Source organism: Gossypium arboreum, chromosome 4 (genome assembly GCF_025698485.1).
Source record: "Gossypium arboreum isolate Shixiya-1 chromosome 4, ASM2569848v2, whole genome shotgun sequence".
Taxonomy (NCBI): domain Eukaryota; kingdom Viridiplantae; phylum Streptophyta; class Magnoliopsida; order Malvales; family Malvaceae; genus Gossypium; species Gossypium arboreum.
The window spans coordinates 115,134,374-115,148,972 of NC_069073.1; the positions used below are offsets into that span (position 1 = coordinate 115,134,374).

Genomic DNA, 14,599 nt, shown 5'->3' on the forward strand with positions numbered 1-14,599 from the left:
TATTAATTTTTAAAATTCAATTAAAATAAATTAATCATAATAAAAATTGAGGCACCAAATTATATTAAAATTAAAATATATAAATTAAATCTGAAATTTAAGTATAAAATATATAAATTAAATCTGAAATTTAAGTATAATACAGACCAAAATTAATATTTGACCATTGTTATATAATCTAGAAAAGGAAGCGAAAGGTTGTGACAAGTCATAAAAGAATGCCATCAAGTAATAAATTTTCTTTGGCTCGTATCTATATGCACTATCAATCAATATTGAATAATAAATTCAATAGTTGCTATATATAAATCTATAAAAATTATATTGTATAGTGTCGATTATTTAAAAGAAATTATATAATATATTTTGAGAATGATTGTGTTAAGGTTTAGATTGTCTTCAGTCGTATTATAATTCTAATCCCTTTATTATGTTTAAATTTGAGCTATTCATTTATTTAGTATAATTTGTGTTAAAATACCAATTCGGATTTTTTTTTAAAATAGCAATTCAAACTAATCATGATAATTATCTTTGTACCTTACTCTTTATCATAATTTAATCTTTCTACTTTAGAATCTCATTGGTTAGTCTAAATAGTTAATTTTGTTCACTATTTTAATTAAAATATTGATGTAATTTTTTAAAAACATTATTTCAGCATAGTATGAGGGCCGACTTCAAAAATTGACCATTATCTTATAACGTAAAAACAATAGAAAGCATCTTCCATTTTGCAGTTTGCCTTTCAGATTTTCATACCAAACGACAAGGATGGGGTAACTCTGTTGCAGCTTGTTAATTTTTCCTCACTCAACCATGTGACTGAAAAGTATGTTTCATTCATTGGCCTTTCATTCATTGGCCTACCTCTCAGCACTGAAGTTCACAGAGAAGAAAAAGATGGTTCAATTTCTAACATGAGTTTAAGTCTGGTACAAACATGATGAGACACAAGTCACAAACATGTTCTATTCCATCCATTTAAGATTTGTCCCAAGAAATCAAACATTGATACAAGTATATGTCTAGCACGAATACTACTATATTCACTTGGATCTTGAAACAAATAAAATCGTATACCGATATGGAGAACAAAAATAACTTCAGACATGATTTCTGACTGTAATGATGCACCTCAATGGCACTATGCTTCCTCCTTAGAGCTTCCAGTTGCATATTTTTAGGGTGCTAGTAAACATTCTCCGACACTTGCAGGTTGATGCACAATGCTAGCTTTGAATGGTGGAACTTTTCGTATAGTTATGGGTTTGCCACTTCAATCATTAAACCGTAAGTAGCAAGTTTCGACCTGGAAAATGAGCCGTCAATCCCCAATTACTCACGCTTTCTGTACTAGATGCTCGGAGTCTCCCATCTCCACTTCACTTCCTTGCCATTCATTATGATTGTCGAAAAGCAACTCAATCTGTTCCAATGATTTTCCCTTCGTCTCCGGAACACATTTGTAAGCAAAGAGAACAGAAAGAGCTGACAACAGTGCAAAGAGGAGAAAGGTTCCGCCCACTGTAATTGTACGAGATAGAGAGAGGAATGACATGGCAACTAGGCCACTACATACCCTGTTACCTACAGCCCCGAGAGCAGATGCTTGAGCTCGCAACCTCAATGGAAAGATTTCTGATGTCAAAATCCAGCAAATAGGACCCATTCCCACCGAAAAGAAAGCTACATTACCACAAACGCACAAGACCGCAAGTGCAATTCCAAGCTGCCCGTGACCCAGAAAACCAAGGGTAAGGCTTAAGGTTAACAAACAGACCGTCATCCCAATTGTGCTCACGTAGAGTAAGGGCTTCCTCCCAACTCTATCCACAAGAAATGTAGCAATCAATATAAAAGCGGTCTTTGTAACACCCACGGCAACTGTTGCAGCAAGAAGCTTAGAGTTATTCTCAATCCCAGCTTCCTTGAAGATTTCAGGACTATAATACACAGTTGCATCTATTCCGGTGATTTGTTGGAAACACTGGATTCCGAATCCCGTGATCAGCATCCGACGAAGTGGAGGAGAAGGACTTAGAAGTTCACGCCATACAGCTTTCTCTTCATTCTTCTCTCCATTAGACATTCCAGCCGCTGCTACTATTTCCGAGAGCCTCTCATCCACATCTTTCTCATTTTCATTTGTCTTTAATAGCACAGATCTCGCATCTTCAACTCGGTTCTGCATTACCAACCACCTTGGCGATTCAGGGATGATAAAAAGTGCAAATCCTATGAAGACTGAAGGCAAGATTCCAACAGCGAGCATCACCCTCCAGTTTATATGAACTGAAAGTCCGGAAAATGCATAATTTGAGACATAACCAAGCAAAATTCCTAGATTTATGAAAATCTCAGGGAAGGAAGTAAGAGAGCCTCTATCGACAGTTGGCGATATCTCAGCAATATAGACCGGAGCAATCATGACTCCAAAGCCTATACCAACCCCAGCCAAAACTCGTCCTATCATTAGTATCTGGAATGAAGGTGCAAATGTCATAATAGCTGCACCAATCTGAAATATAACAGCTGCAAAGGCAATTGTCCATTTTCTACCAATGATATCAGATGTCCTTCCACCAGCTAAGCTACCCAAAAGGGAAATGATGCTCAAAATCCCAACGAGAACTTCTTCTTGTACCTCACTTATCTTCAGATCTTCCTGAATAAATATAATCGCTCCACTCATGACACCTACATCTGTACATAAAAGAGAAATCCTTAGCTGCGAAGTGTACAAAAACAGGTTATGAGTGGTACACATACTGAGGATCAGTGACAAAGTTTAAGATCAAAGCAATGCAACCAACCAGACTTCTTGGCAATGTTCCTAAATCACAGATTACAGTATTCAGATAATTTGGTGGATTGAGTGTGAAGCTCTCATGTAAGAACTTGTGCACTGAATTTGAAAATCAATTCACTAATCTTAAGTTGTAAATGCTGCACTGACTAAATATCAAAGACTGAATTTCCTGATTAAATTAAGTTTCCGTTATCCATGTAACAGCCTTTCGGTCCCTGTGGATTAAGTCTAAGGTTACTACAAAATGAATAAGCAAGCAAAACATCAAAACATGTTTATCCTGAATGTTCAACTCCATGATCTCCATTAACAATTTTCAAGCCCCAAAATGGATCCTCAATGAAGATACGGGCAATAATAAGATACACAAGGTACAAAAACTAAGATGTGCTTATGATGATAGAACAAAAGATATAGATTCTGAGCCTAAATGGTGAATTTTTCAAGGGATGCTAAATCCTGGTTTGACCATAATCTTTATTCAAGTTGGATCTTTTCATCTAACCATTATAATTTAGGAAAACGGAAAACATTGATGATTTTGTGTGCGTATAGTATCTGGTGCCATATGAAACAAATTTCAATGAACTTTAAAATGCCAAGAACATAGCATTTCAAGGATTTGGAGCTAACAATTATTTTCCTACCAAATTCAGGCAGGTCAACAAAGAAAAATAAGAAAACCATGGAAATTCCAATAATCCCAGAAAGAAAGAAAAAAGAGCAGGCTTGAATTTTGAAGCAACCAAAGCAAATAGAAAAAACTTACCATAGCCAAGAAGAACATTGTTGAGAGATGCAAAAATAGCACAAGCAAGAACATATTTCCTGATACTTTTCTTCCTCTCTAGTTCATTATAATGATTTGAAGCCTCATCATCAAAATCATCAGATAGCTCAGAATCCATTCTCTTGTACTTGCTCTTGTTCCCCAAAGACAAAGCCATTTCCCCTTTCCCATTTTCTTGGACACCAACCAACCCCATAACTCTCCTTTCCTTCAATTCGTCTCCCTAACCAGAACAAAAATAGCAAAACAGACCCGGATGTTCCTTTTTGGTCACAACAAGGATTAAACCATGAATTGGGTTTTTTAGATCTAAAACAAGAATGGAAGAAAATGAAAGTCTAAGAACAGGTGGGTCCTTTTCCTGTTCTTTTTATCACCCAAGCAAAGGTAGCCACTTTAGTAGTCTCCAACAAAGCTTACTTACATATGCAAATGAAAATAAAAGATAAAAGTAGTCAACATCAACAAGGTCTAAATTCTAAAACAATGGCTTGGTGATGTTTAAAAGGAAACAATACAGCCCTAAAGTGTGTCACATATGCAAAGTTCCCCTCACAATTCTGCCATAAATTTATGATAGAATTTTCTCATCCATTATTTCCTTTATTAACACGTTTCACACTTCACAAATCTTACCAAAGCAACAGGTGAATTATTAAGACATCCTGAGGTAACTTTCAGGCATAAATGAGTTGGAAGTATCTGAATTTGATTTTGTAAATATGGAAGACATGATTATTTGACATTATTTTCACCATCAAAGGCTCGAATTTGGGATTTTACTCAGAATTACAGGCCAACAGTCCACATATACGTTTCAATCCTATTAAGGCATGGTGATTAATTCTCAAAACCCCCTCTTTTGGGATATTTCTTTAAATTCAACCCTTTGAATTTGGAACAAGTTGATGAATCTTAAAAAGACTTCAATTTACGCGTAAAGTTGAAATTCGCCTTAACTTATGGTGGAATGGGTCTCCTTCCTAGAATTTATAATTCTCAATATAAATATCATACCACTAACTAAAAATATCTATATTATTAAAAATAATATTTAATACCTAAATTTAGATATTTTTCTTAATTTGCTGTCCAAACTTTTTCTTGGCCCAATTTGACATCTGATACTTAAATTTTTTTATCTATTTTGGTATCAAAGCTTCTTTTAGATTTAGTACTTGTTAAATATTATACAAATTACCCCAAAACACTAATGATGTTAAAAAATTAGTGTTATGCTACAAAAATATATTAAGTATTAGAGAGAATTTGTGTTAAAAAAATCATGTATTGAGCTATGCTTAATGGATTAATATTGAATAAGAAAAAAATTTAAAAACCTAATATAAAAATTTCATTATTTTAAATTAATAAATAAAACTAAAAGTAATTAAACATTAAAATACAAAAAGAAATATCATGTCATCTACCACATGTCAATTATATATTAATTTTTTTGCTATCTCATAAAAATAACATTGTTAATATATTGGAGTAATTTATATAACGTTTAACAAGTTCGGTACCAAATAAAAAAAGGGAGATTACGTACCAAAGTAGGAAAAAAATCAACTTTAAATACCAAATTAGACAAAAAATCTAAATACCAAATTAGAAAAAATATTAAATTTAAATATCAAATGTTACATTAAACTAACAACTAGTAAACATAATTATAGACTACTTTTATCTTTTCATACATTTATATAAATTTATTTAAAAACAAATTTAAGCTTAAAAGAAAAATGTACAAATGCTAGGATTTAAACCTAAAAGATTAAGCATCTTAAAACTTTTTTTTTAATTACAAAGAAATAACAGACCGAGCAACCATCTCACATCAAGCACTTTGAAATTTCAACTAATACCTCATTGATATAAACGATCATTTTATTTTATTTTATTTTTACATAAAATTTGTCAAACTTGAGTTGGTTTCTCTTACCAGAAATTTTTTAGAAGTGTTGGGATTAAATTATAAAATTTTTAAAATTTTAAATGTAATTTTATTATATATTAATTTATAATTAAATTATTTTGAAGAGATTAAGTAATTTTTTCATATTTAGGAGGTTTAAAGTGCAATTTTACCGTAAATCAATTTGATAATTTCATTATTTTTAGAGGGATTAAACTAAAATATTTCATTTTTAGGGGCCAAGGTTCATGCTAAGGTCACGGACCGTACTAAATGTATCCCATGAAGGTCTATCGTTTAGATAAGGATCATTTGACCCATAAGAATTGACCTGATTCAAAGAGCTGTTGGAGAAACCTGTCAGATTTAAGCCTAGGTGGCACACTGATGAATATATAGTACCTTGGTAATTAAGGGAACTAATTTTAGAATATAGTGGGGAATCATATATTGTAATATTAGATAGGATTTAATTATGTAAATTGATTATGTAATCTTGTAAATCTATTGATTTAAGGGATAGGCTAATCTCGTCCATCAATATAACTTGATCTAGACCATCGGTTTTGGGGAACTCAACTATAAATAGAGGGCCTCCCTTCACTTGTAACTCACTTCATTTTTTCATTGTTTCTTGTATTCTTTGAGAGAAAAATAATACAATTGAGAGCATTTACTCAAACATCTTTGTGCATAATTTTCTTTGGCTTTCTGTTCCTTTTATGCCTTCTTTTGATAGTGTAGCTCCCGCTATATAAATTGGTGCATCAGAGAAATTCTTTGCGGATCCTCAATTGTTTGATGGTTAGGATGACTTAGGCGTGTTTGCATAGAAAAGATCGCTTAAAGTCGCACGGAACGCGAGACTAAAGTTCTAACAAAAAATAAAAAATTAGGTTGAGAAAATGGGTATAGTTTAAGGGTAATTTTTGAATTAAGTCTTACAATAACTCTCAAATCTTTTAGCAATAAGCCTAACTATTTAATATATATCCATTTGAATAATTATGACATTTTGTTAATAATTAAGCAACATAATTTTTAGTAACAAGAGATATAACTCATCATCATAAATAGTAATAACTTTTGGTTAATATAACCAAATGACATAACTTTTGAATCACTTGTAACATTTTCAATTGTAACTATTGAAAGGTAAAAGTACCAAGGAGACCCTTGTACTAAAAGTTAGATTGCATTTTGCCCCTCTACTCAAAAAATGGACAAATTAGTCCACGTAGAGTAGATTAAAGAGTAAATTAATCATTCTATTAAAACTTTCATCAATTTTTACTATTAAAAACTGGTTATTTTATGTCAGCATAACGTACACATGACATGTCATTATATAATTATTCTACCAATCATGTTAGTTTCTAACAATACAAATAGATGAAATTTTTAATAAAAAGAATCAAATTGATCTTTGATCTAGCGTATCGAGACTAATTTACCAATATTTTGAGTAAAAGAGACAAAATACAATTTAACTTTTAATACACCTTTACCGCTGAAGTATTAAAATTATAAATATTTTAAAAATATTCCACAAGGGGAATATCCACAAGAGGAAGTACCAAACGAGACCTAAACTGCGAAGTAGAATACACAATACCCTCAACATTGGCTTGCTGACATATGTACCGAGTCAAGACGTGGCTACAAGAAGGAAGCCAATATCACAATGGCAAAAGCATTTCAAAGGGTATCCAGACAGTGGTATACTGTGAGCAGCCTCTACTGAAATTTACTCTGTTTTTGTTGTCTGATGTAGAATTCTTTTACCAAGGGTAGTGCTTTACTCATCTCTTAACTTGAATGAAAATCTCGATCCCTTCATTATGAAGAGCTGAATTAACTCTAATGCATGTTTGCTTTGAGTTCTAGATATGTACAATGAAAATTATGCACTATCATGTACAATACACTGGTTTATTGCCTTATAGATTACTCATGCTTTGGTTGAAACTGCAGTAATAATTGACAAAAGCTTCAATTCCCATATGTTTTAGCTGATAGAAATGACAAATAATAGGATAACTTTCTGTGTTTTGTAATTAAGAACAAAACCTGTAGCATTTACAAAATTGGAAACATAGGTAAATTATATTTATAGTTTGTCTATATATTCTCATTTCGGTGCCTATTTAAGCCAAACCAACCAACTTCTCGCTAACCTCCCACAACTTCCGTGCCTTCTCCGCGTCGCTTGCCTCTTTTGAAAGCTGGTTTTCAAATGATTCTGAGTTCTTGTTCCAACTCCAGTAAACACCTGATTTTGTAAGACTTGGATCACTCACAACCTGCAACAGAAAATGCTTGTTTGGTTCATATGCAACTATGTAAGTAAGTATTTTATAACTGTACATGTAAACATAGAATGACATGTTTTAATTGACCTGTGCAAGTCTGCCCCCAGCTTCTTCTTCCGAAACATAGCCTTTCGTAATGTACTTTTGAAACGGTGGGAAGAGAAGACGGAACAATGGAATGTGTTCCCTAAACAGACCTGTTGTTGCAATGCAACCGGGGTAAAGGGAGGCAAAGGTGATTCCGGTTTCCTCGTGGTACCGCCTGTGGAATTCTTGCATGGTGAGCATATTACAAACTTTGCTGTCTTTATATGCCTTGGCACCATCAAAATCTCCTCCATCTATCATGGCTGAACTCTGTATTCCATTCAAGCCTCCTGCAAGACCTCTAAGGTCCCCGAGGTTAGCTTTCGGTGGCACATTCCCGGCCAATGTGTTTGTGTTTCCTGGAATCGCATTGAGAGCAAGATTACGATTTATCGATTTCCAAAATACATCAATAGTGAAATGTATTTAGAACTTCAATAGTGAGATATAGACTGGTACCTGTAATTGAACCAACAATAATGAGACGCTTATAAGGATAATCTGACTGCTTGAGGTCATCTAGGAGAAGCCTTGCTAGGAGGAAATGACCGAGATGGTTTGTTCCGACGCTGAGTTCGAACCCTTCGGCAGTATAAGTCGGTTCCTTAGCAGTTGGCAAGTACACAGCAGCATTGCAAACCAAAGCATCAAGCGGCCTGCCCGAGCGACGGAAGGTATCCGCAAATTGCCGCACACTTTCAAGCGACGCAAGGTCCAAATGCATCACGGAATAATTCTCCTTCGTAATGCCAACCGATTTAGCAGCTTTCTCAGCCTTGAGAAAATTTCTACACGCCATGATTACATGCCATTCCCCTGTCTCGGCAAGAGCCTTGGCCGTCGCTAAGCCTAAACCGGACGACGCACCGGTTATTATCACATTACCCTTTCTCAAGGTCTTCTTCCCTTGTGGAGCAGCCCGATCGACTGCCGGAGTTGTAGCAGCTGTTTGTGCTCGAACAATTCCGGCAGCTACTCCCTTTTTCCTGAGTTCCTATAATTGAAGTCCATTCAGTGTACCAAATTGTAGCTATAAACTATGACAATCATCTGCTAATAATTTCATCTATCACTATCAACACTCTAACATGAAACCCATAAAAAATTAAGGAACAGAAGGATAATTGGGTGTTCACCTGAGTTAAATGAAGAGGAAAGCTGAAATGGGTTGAAAATGGAACACCAAACAGAGTTGTCTCTTTAAGACAAGCATTAGATTTGGCCTGTAGGATGCAATAAAAAAAAAGCTAATTGAGCTTATGTTTGGGTATATTTTGTAGAAAGTGAAAGTAGATAGCAACTGACCTCTTTGTGAATGGAGATGGTGGGTGGGAGCGATGAAGCTGCTTGGAGAGCCATGAACCCGCTACTGCTAAGCTAATCTGATGGGTGTACTGATGTTGTTTGTTGGATTGGAGAGAGGCAGATAAGATTGGTTTTTTTCAGGCATCTTGACAGACAGAATGCGCCATGTCAGCTTCCATTATCCAATCAGATTTCGAGTTTTGGATTTGTTTCTGATTCCTCTTCCAAGTTCACACTCTGGGCTTTTTGGCCCGGAGTTCACAGGCAACAACAACCAGTCCAATGGGTTGAAGGAGATATGCATTTTTATTTGGATTTAATTTTTAATGAGTTGATGCTTGAGTACTAACTCAATTGTGAAATAATAAAATGATTATTGATTTTATAAATTGAATTATATTTTATGAGTATTTTTTATTTTCATATTTTTATAAAAGCTTAATATATGGATTGCCCTTAAACTTGTTTACTTTTCTCAAAATTAAGTCTTAAACATTTTTGGATCAAATTTATTTTTAAGATTTACATTCGTTACATAAATTAGTCTATACAATTAACATCCTTTGTTTTTTATAATTGGATGATGTGCTCAAATTAGAATGTGACAAGTTGACAAACAAGGGAATGCCATGTTTCTTATTTAAAAGTTAAAAATTCAAAATATATTAAAATTCAAAATAATGAACAATTTTAGAAAATATATAAGCAATATATATAATAAAATTTTTAAAATGAATATATATATATATATATATATGTATATACATATATAATTAAAAATTAAAAATAGATAAAATTAAAAAATAGAAATTTCAAAAATATGTTGAAAATTTTAAAAGAAAGAAAAATAAATATAGTTAAAATTTTAGAAAACTACAAAATTCAAAAAATATTTTAGAAATTAAAAAGCAAAAGGTCAATTTTTTTTGTAATTTTGAAATTAACTTCTTTTTGAATTTTTATGTTTTCACTTTTAGTGATTTTCTAAAAGTTTAAATATATTTTTGTTGTTTGTTATTAAAAATTTTAATTTTTTGAATTTTTTAAAATATTTTTCAATTTTATATATTTTAAATTTTTAAATTTAATTTTTAGAATAATTAAAGATGAGGATGTTTTGTCACATCATCTAATTGTTGAAAAAAAAACAAAGGATGTTAACCGCATGGACCAATTTGTGTAACAAATGTCAATTTTAAAATTAATTTGATTTCAAAAAATTACCAAATTTAAGGGTTAATCTATGTATTAATTTTTATTTTATAAATCAATAAAAACTTAGGGATTTGAACTAAAATCATATAAATTTAAATTTCAACTTTATCATCTCATCTAATGCTCTATTTAGATTTTAATCATTTTAATAAATATATTTATTATATAATTTTTGTTCACTCAAATCGTTAGCAAGTGTGATATTATAATAACAACAACAACAGAATATATTTATTACTTAATATTTTTGTTAATATGAAATCTAGAATAATATTTGTAAGTGATTGAATTTGAACTCAAAACATTATAAAATTTAATATCGTAACTTTACCATTCCAATACAAGTTATATTTAATTGCTATATCAATTTTTCTTTTAAAAAAACTGTTAAAAAATTCATCCAATCTCATGAGTGTATTATAATATAATAAACACTAAATTAGCAAAAAAATTAATAATTTATTAATTTATATGTAACAACAAGCAATCTACAATTCAAATTTATGTATTTATCACTAATTAAATTAATTTCTCAAATATGATAATATAAGATCATCAAACTTTGACAAGTTAGAGCATATAATTTTTTTAATTCTTATAAAATGAAGGAGAGAGAATTTTATAATCAGCGGCACAACTAGGAGATTGGTAGGGCCTCAGTCTCTTAAAATAGAAAATTTTTCATTTAAGTTCTTTAAAAATTTTAAAATTTTAAAATTTTGAATTAGTAAAGATAAATTTACACTTTGACCTCTAAAATGATAAAATTTAATTTAATCATTTAAAATTATAAAATAGTAAAATTATATTTTTATTAATATAAAATTACAATTTAACTTTGATTTTCTTACAAAAATTTTTAGCTTCACACTTATTTATAATAAGACAAAATGTGAGTTAATTTACAAATAAGGCAAGAAGCTTAAGATATTTTCAAAATCATTTAATAATCACATGATTCCAATATATTTAAAATATGCTACAAGCTTAAGATATTTTTAAAAATCTTTTAATCATATGATTTTATATAATAATAATATTAAAAACTCTGGTTCATCATTATCCAGCCGTCAAAACATATAAAGTAATAAACGGTGAAGTCATGGGCCGGTGGATGGTCCCATCTCTTACCACCGTTTAAAGCCTATCTTCAAATCCAATTCTTTGATTCCCTGATTAATTAACGCTGAATTTTATTAAGTATTGCTTTGCTTTGCTTTAACTTTGATTCCCCTTCCTGTTATCTAAAGTTTAACCACAAGATTAAGATTCAATACTAACTTATTAAAAGTCAAACTATGTGCTGTCGGTTTAGTAGTACTTAATTATTCCCATTTATTTTAATTATTTTATTAAAAATGTGAAAAATATTTAATATATTATCGGTGAAGTTTTTAGACTTCACAGATAAGATTAATGATTGGCAAGTATCTCATAAAAATATAATAAATAATATTTAAAAGAAAAAGGAACGAGTCAAATTTTTAAAACTATTCATAAAAAATATATTATCGAGTATTAAATACTAACCGTTCGTTTTAAATACTAAATATATTTGTTAAACTGAAATATTGTTTTAAATGTTTATTATCTTTTAATTTATAAGTTGAAGATTATAAATAGTAATAAACATCTATGAATAATTATATGAATATTAATATTATCAACAAATCACTTGATTATTTGTGGCATTAGTAAAATTAATGTGATTCTATCAATTGAAATATGATACAGTGGCCAAAGGCGAATCCACGGAGGTGGCAAGAGCCTTGAGCTTCCTAAAATGATTTTTTTTTTAGTTTTTAAAATTTTAAATTAATAAAGATAAAATTATATTTTTATCCTCCTGAAAATAATAAAATTTTAATTTAACTATTTAAAATTATATTTTAGTATTATAAAAATTATAATTTAATTTCGCCTCCTTAAACAAAATTTCTTACTTATAAAATTTTAACTTTTAATAGTATTGAATAAGAAAAATTAAAAATTAGTTCGAATAGAGATGTTTAGATGATAAATTAAATTGTAATAAATTATTTAAAAATCCAACCAATCAAACTTTTATAACCCTAGTTGAATTAAAACTATGGCCTGCAATTCCTTAAAAAAAAAAAAAAAGTAGGTTTCTTGTTATTCAAAAGGCACTTGAATTTATAAATGGTTAGAATATTTGAAAGTAGGCCAAAAGCAATCAAAATCTGCCTTGCTATTGGCCATTGGCATTTACTTGCAAGATTTGGCATTTCACAACTCAGTAAAATGTTCTGTATCAAAATACTAAAATTTTGTTCAACAATGAAATTTAAGTAACTTCAAAATGTACATATGATGGTAGATTTGATTCCAGGCTCCTAGCAGAAAAATAAAGCTGGAGATGGATATGACCAATTGAGAAAGGAGATCACCAAACTGTCTCCCTGCACCAATTGGATTTTATAACTACACATGCAATAGAAACAGCTTAAGAAAAACTTGCTTACTGCTAAATACTAATAGCACTAAAAGAAGAGTTTCATTGGACAAGAAGTGGAAGAACTGTCTTGTTGTTTTTGGTGATCAAACTCTTTAGTCTTGCTGGTTTTGATTGGTGAAACTAAGGTTTGATGGTAAAAGAAGGTTGTTTGCAGCATCTATGTCGTCCCATACAGGATTTACGGGCCCCCATTCTTCTGGGAATGCATTGAACCAAGCCTCTGCCAATGCCATATCTTCCCACATGGATGCCTGAGAACCAGAATCACCTTCCTCTGCTGTCATCTGCACCATATCAATAGTTGTAGGCTCACTGCCAGGATTATCTCCTTGAGACATCGATTCCATATTTGCAGACTGCAATTTTGGACTTTCATGTTCTTGTTTTGGGAGGTTCTGGTTTTGGTTTGGTTGTGGTGAACTTGGAGAGGTATCTTTATCTTTATTGAAGAAAAGCTCAGGGAAATTGAGCCTTGCATTCTTTCCTCTCAACTTGAATGCTTTCCTATCATAGGCTAAAGCAGCATCTTCAGCTGTATCGAAGGTGCCAAGCCAAAGGCGAGTCCTTTCTCGAGGAAGACGAATTTCAGCTACCCATTTGCCCCACTGCCTCTGCCTTACGCCTCTATAAAGCTTGCTAGTATGGATAGGCTGCACTGGTTGCCCCAATCTGCCCATCATCCCCCCTCTTGGGCTCAAATTCAACGCACCACTACAGTATTGAAGAAGCTGCTGCTGCTGCTGCTGCTGCTGCTGCTGCTGCTGGGGCTGAGGACTAAAGGAAATCATGTGTTGTTGATTTTGTGGCTGCCATGGGCGGGAGATTGGATAAAAAGAACCATCAAAAGCAAAAGGAAAAACTAGTCTAGAAGATGGCAAAGAAGGATAAGAAACAGAGGAATGAACAAGGTGGTGGTGTTGATGGTGAGGGCTACGGATCTTCTTAAGAGGTCTTTGTGAAATGGAAGCTTCATCAAAAACTGGCTTCCATTGCTGCCTCTCCAGTTCCACTTCCACCCCAAAATCAACACCCTTGCCTTTGGCAATCTCTTTCACCTTCTCTATCTCATCAGCCATTGATACTGACAAAACACTGGCTCGCTCTCTCTATATATAAAGAAAATTTTGGGGGGTAAACTTCCAGATGGGACAATGAAGAAAAAGGTGGTGGAGAAAGATTCAAATTTTGGTCAGAAGATTAAAAAAAGAAAAAGGGGAGACCATGTTTAAGAATCTTGAACCAGAATTAAATATCGAATCCTATGAATCGAATGCCCAGAATCAGATACGATTTTCAGGATCATAGACCCCATCCTAAAATTCTCCAATGTCCCATGGTGATTAAAAACAAAGAGAGCGAGCTTTACTTCCATGCTTACCTTCTATTTATGGTAACTATAATAATGTGTTGATTTCGTTTTTTGCAGCAATAATTTTGAGAAAGTTTTGGAGTGGAAGAGAAGAGATGTGTTGAAAACCGGGAGAACTATAAAAAGGCAAGGGTGAGGAGGAGACCCTTCTTAGAGAAAGGAATACAGATTTTTTTGGTTAAAATATGACGTTAGTCCCTGTAATTTTATAGAATTTGAGATTTAGTCTCTTTACTTTAAAAGTTAAAAATTTAATCCTTCTATTTTTTCAACTTAAAAATCTTAGTCAATCATTATCGTTTTCGGTAGTTCCCA

The 14,599-nt window shown here is 32.1% G+C and overlaps 3 protein-coding genes across 3 annotated transcripts; all 3 read right to left on the minus strand.

Annotated features, from left to right (window-relative positions):
- Window positions 1-885: 885 nt before the first annotated feature.
- Window positions 886-4,567, minus strand: LOC108458434 (probable polyol transporter 4). The gene is made up of 2 exons (XM_017757828.2): window positions 3,582-4,567; window positions 886-2,706 (listed from the first exon to the last, which is right to left on the minus strand). Exons 1-2 carry the CDS (start codon window positions 3,796-3,798, stop codon window positions 1,343-1,345), a joined length of 1,581 nt encoding a protein of 526 aa, XP_017613317.1. The 5' UTR covers window positions 3,799-4,567; the 3' UTR covers window positions 886-1,342.
- A 2,959-nt stretch (window positions 4,568-7,526) lies between these two features.
- Window positions 7,527-9,382, minus strand: LOC108457799 (protochlorophyllide reductase-like). Its single transcript, XM_017756946.2, has 5 exons — window positions 9,225-9,382; window positions 9,056-9,142; window positions 8,379-8,913; window positions 7,920-8,278; window positions 7,527-7,823 (listed from the first exon to the last, which is right to left on the minus strand). Exons 1-5 carry the CDS (start codon window positions 9,276-9,278, stop codon window positions 7,668-7,670), a joined length of 1,191 nt encoding a protein of 396 aa, XP_017612435.1. The 5' UTR covers window positions 9,279-9,382; the 3' UTR covers window positions 7,527-7,667.
- Window positions 9,383-12,704: 3,322 nt separating this feature from the next.
- On the minus strand, window positions 12,705-14,369 carry LOC108459052 (ethylene-responsive transcription factor ERF054-like). The gene has a single exon (XM_017758419.2). The coding sequence runs from the start codon at window positions 13,989-13,991 to the stop codon at window positions 13,008-13,010; it is 984 nt and encodes a 327-aa protein (XP_017613908.1). The 5' UTR covers window positions 13,992-14,369; the 3' UTR covers window positions 12,705-13,007.
- Window positions 14,370-14,599: the final 230 nt, after the last annotated feature.

Bases quoted from the DNA above. Each gene is read 5' to 3' on its own strand.
- LOC108458434 (XM_017757828.2), bottom strand. From the start codon at position 3,798: ATGGGGTTGGTTGGTGTCCAAGAAAATGGGAAAGGGGAAATGGCTTTG. The intron at 2,707-3,581 runs GTAAGTTTTTTC...TTTTATGTACAG, and splicing joins CAATGTTCTTCTTGGCTATG to ATGTAGGTGTCATGAGTGGA.
- LOC108457799 (XM_017756946.2), bottom strand. From the start codon at position 9,278: ATGGCTCTCCAAGCAGCTTCATCGCTCCCACCCACCATCTCCATTCAC. The intron at 8,914-9,055 runs GTGAACACCCAA...CTTCAATTATAG, and splicing joins TTCCTCTTCATTTAACTCAG to GAACTCAGGAAAAAGGGAGT. The intron at 8,279-8,378 runs GTACCAGTCTAT...ATGCGATTCCAG, and splicing joins TATTGTTGGTTCAATTACAG to GAAACACAAACACATTGGCC.
- LOC108459052 (XM_017758419.2), bottom strand. From the start codon at position 13,991: ATGGCTGATGAGATAGAGAAGGTGAAAGAGATTGCCAAAGGCAAGGGT.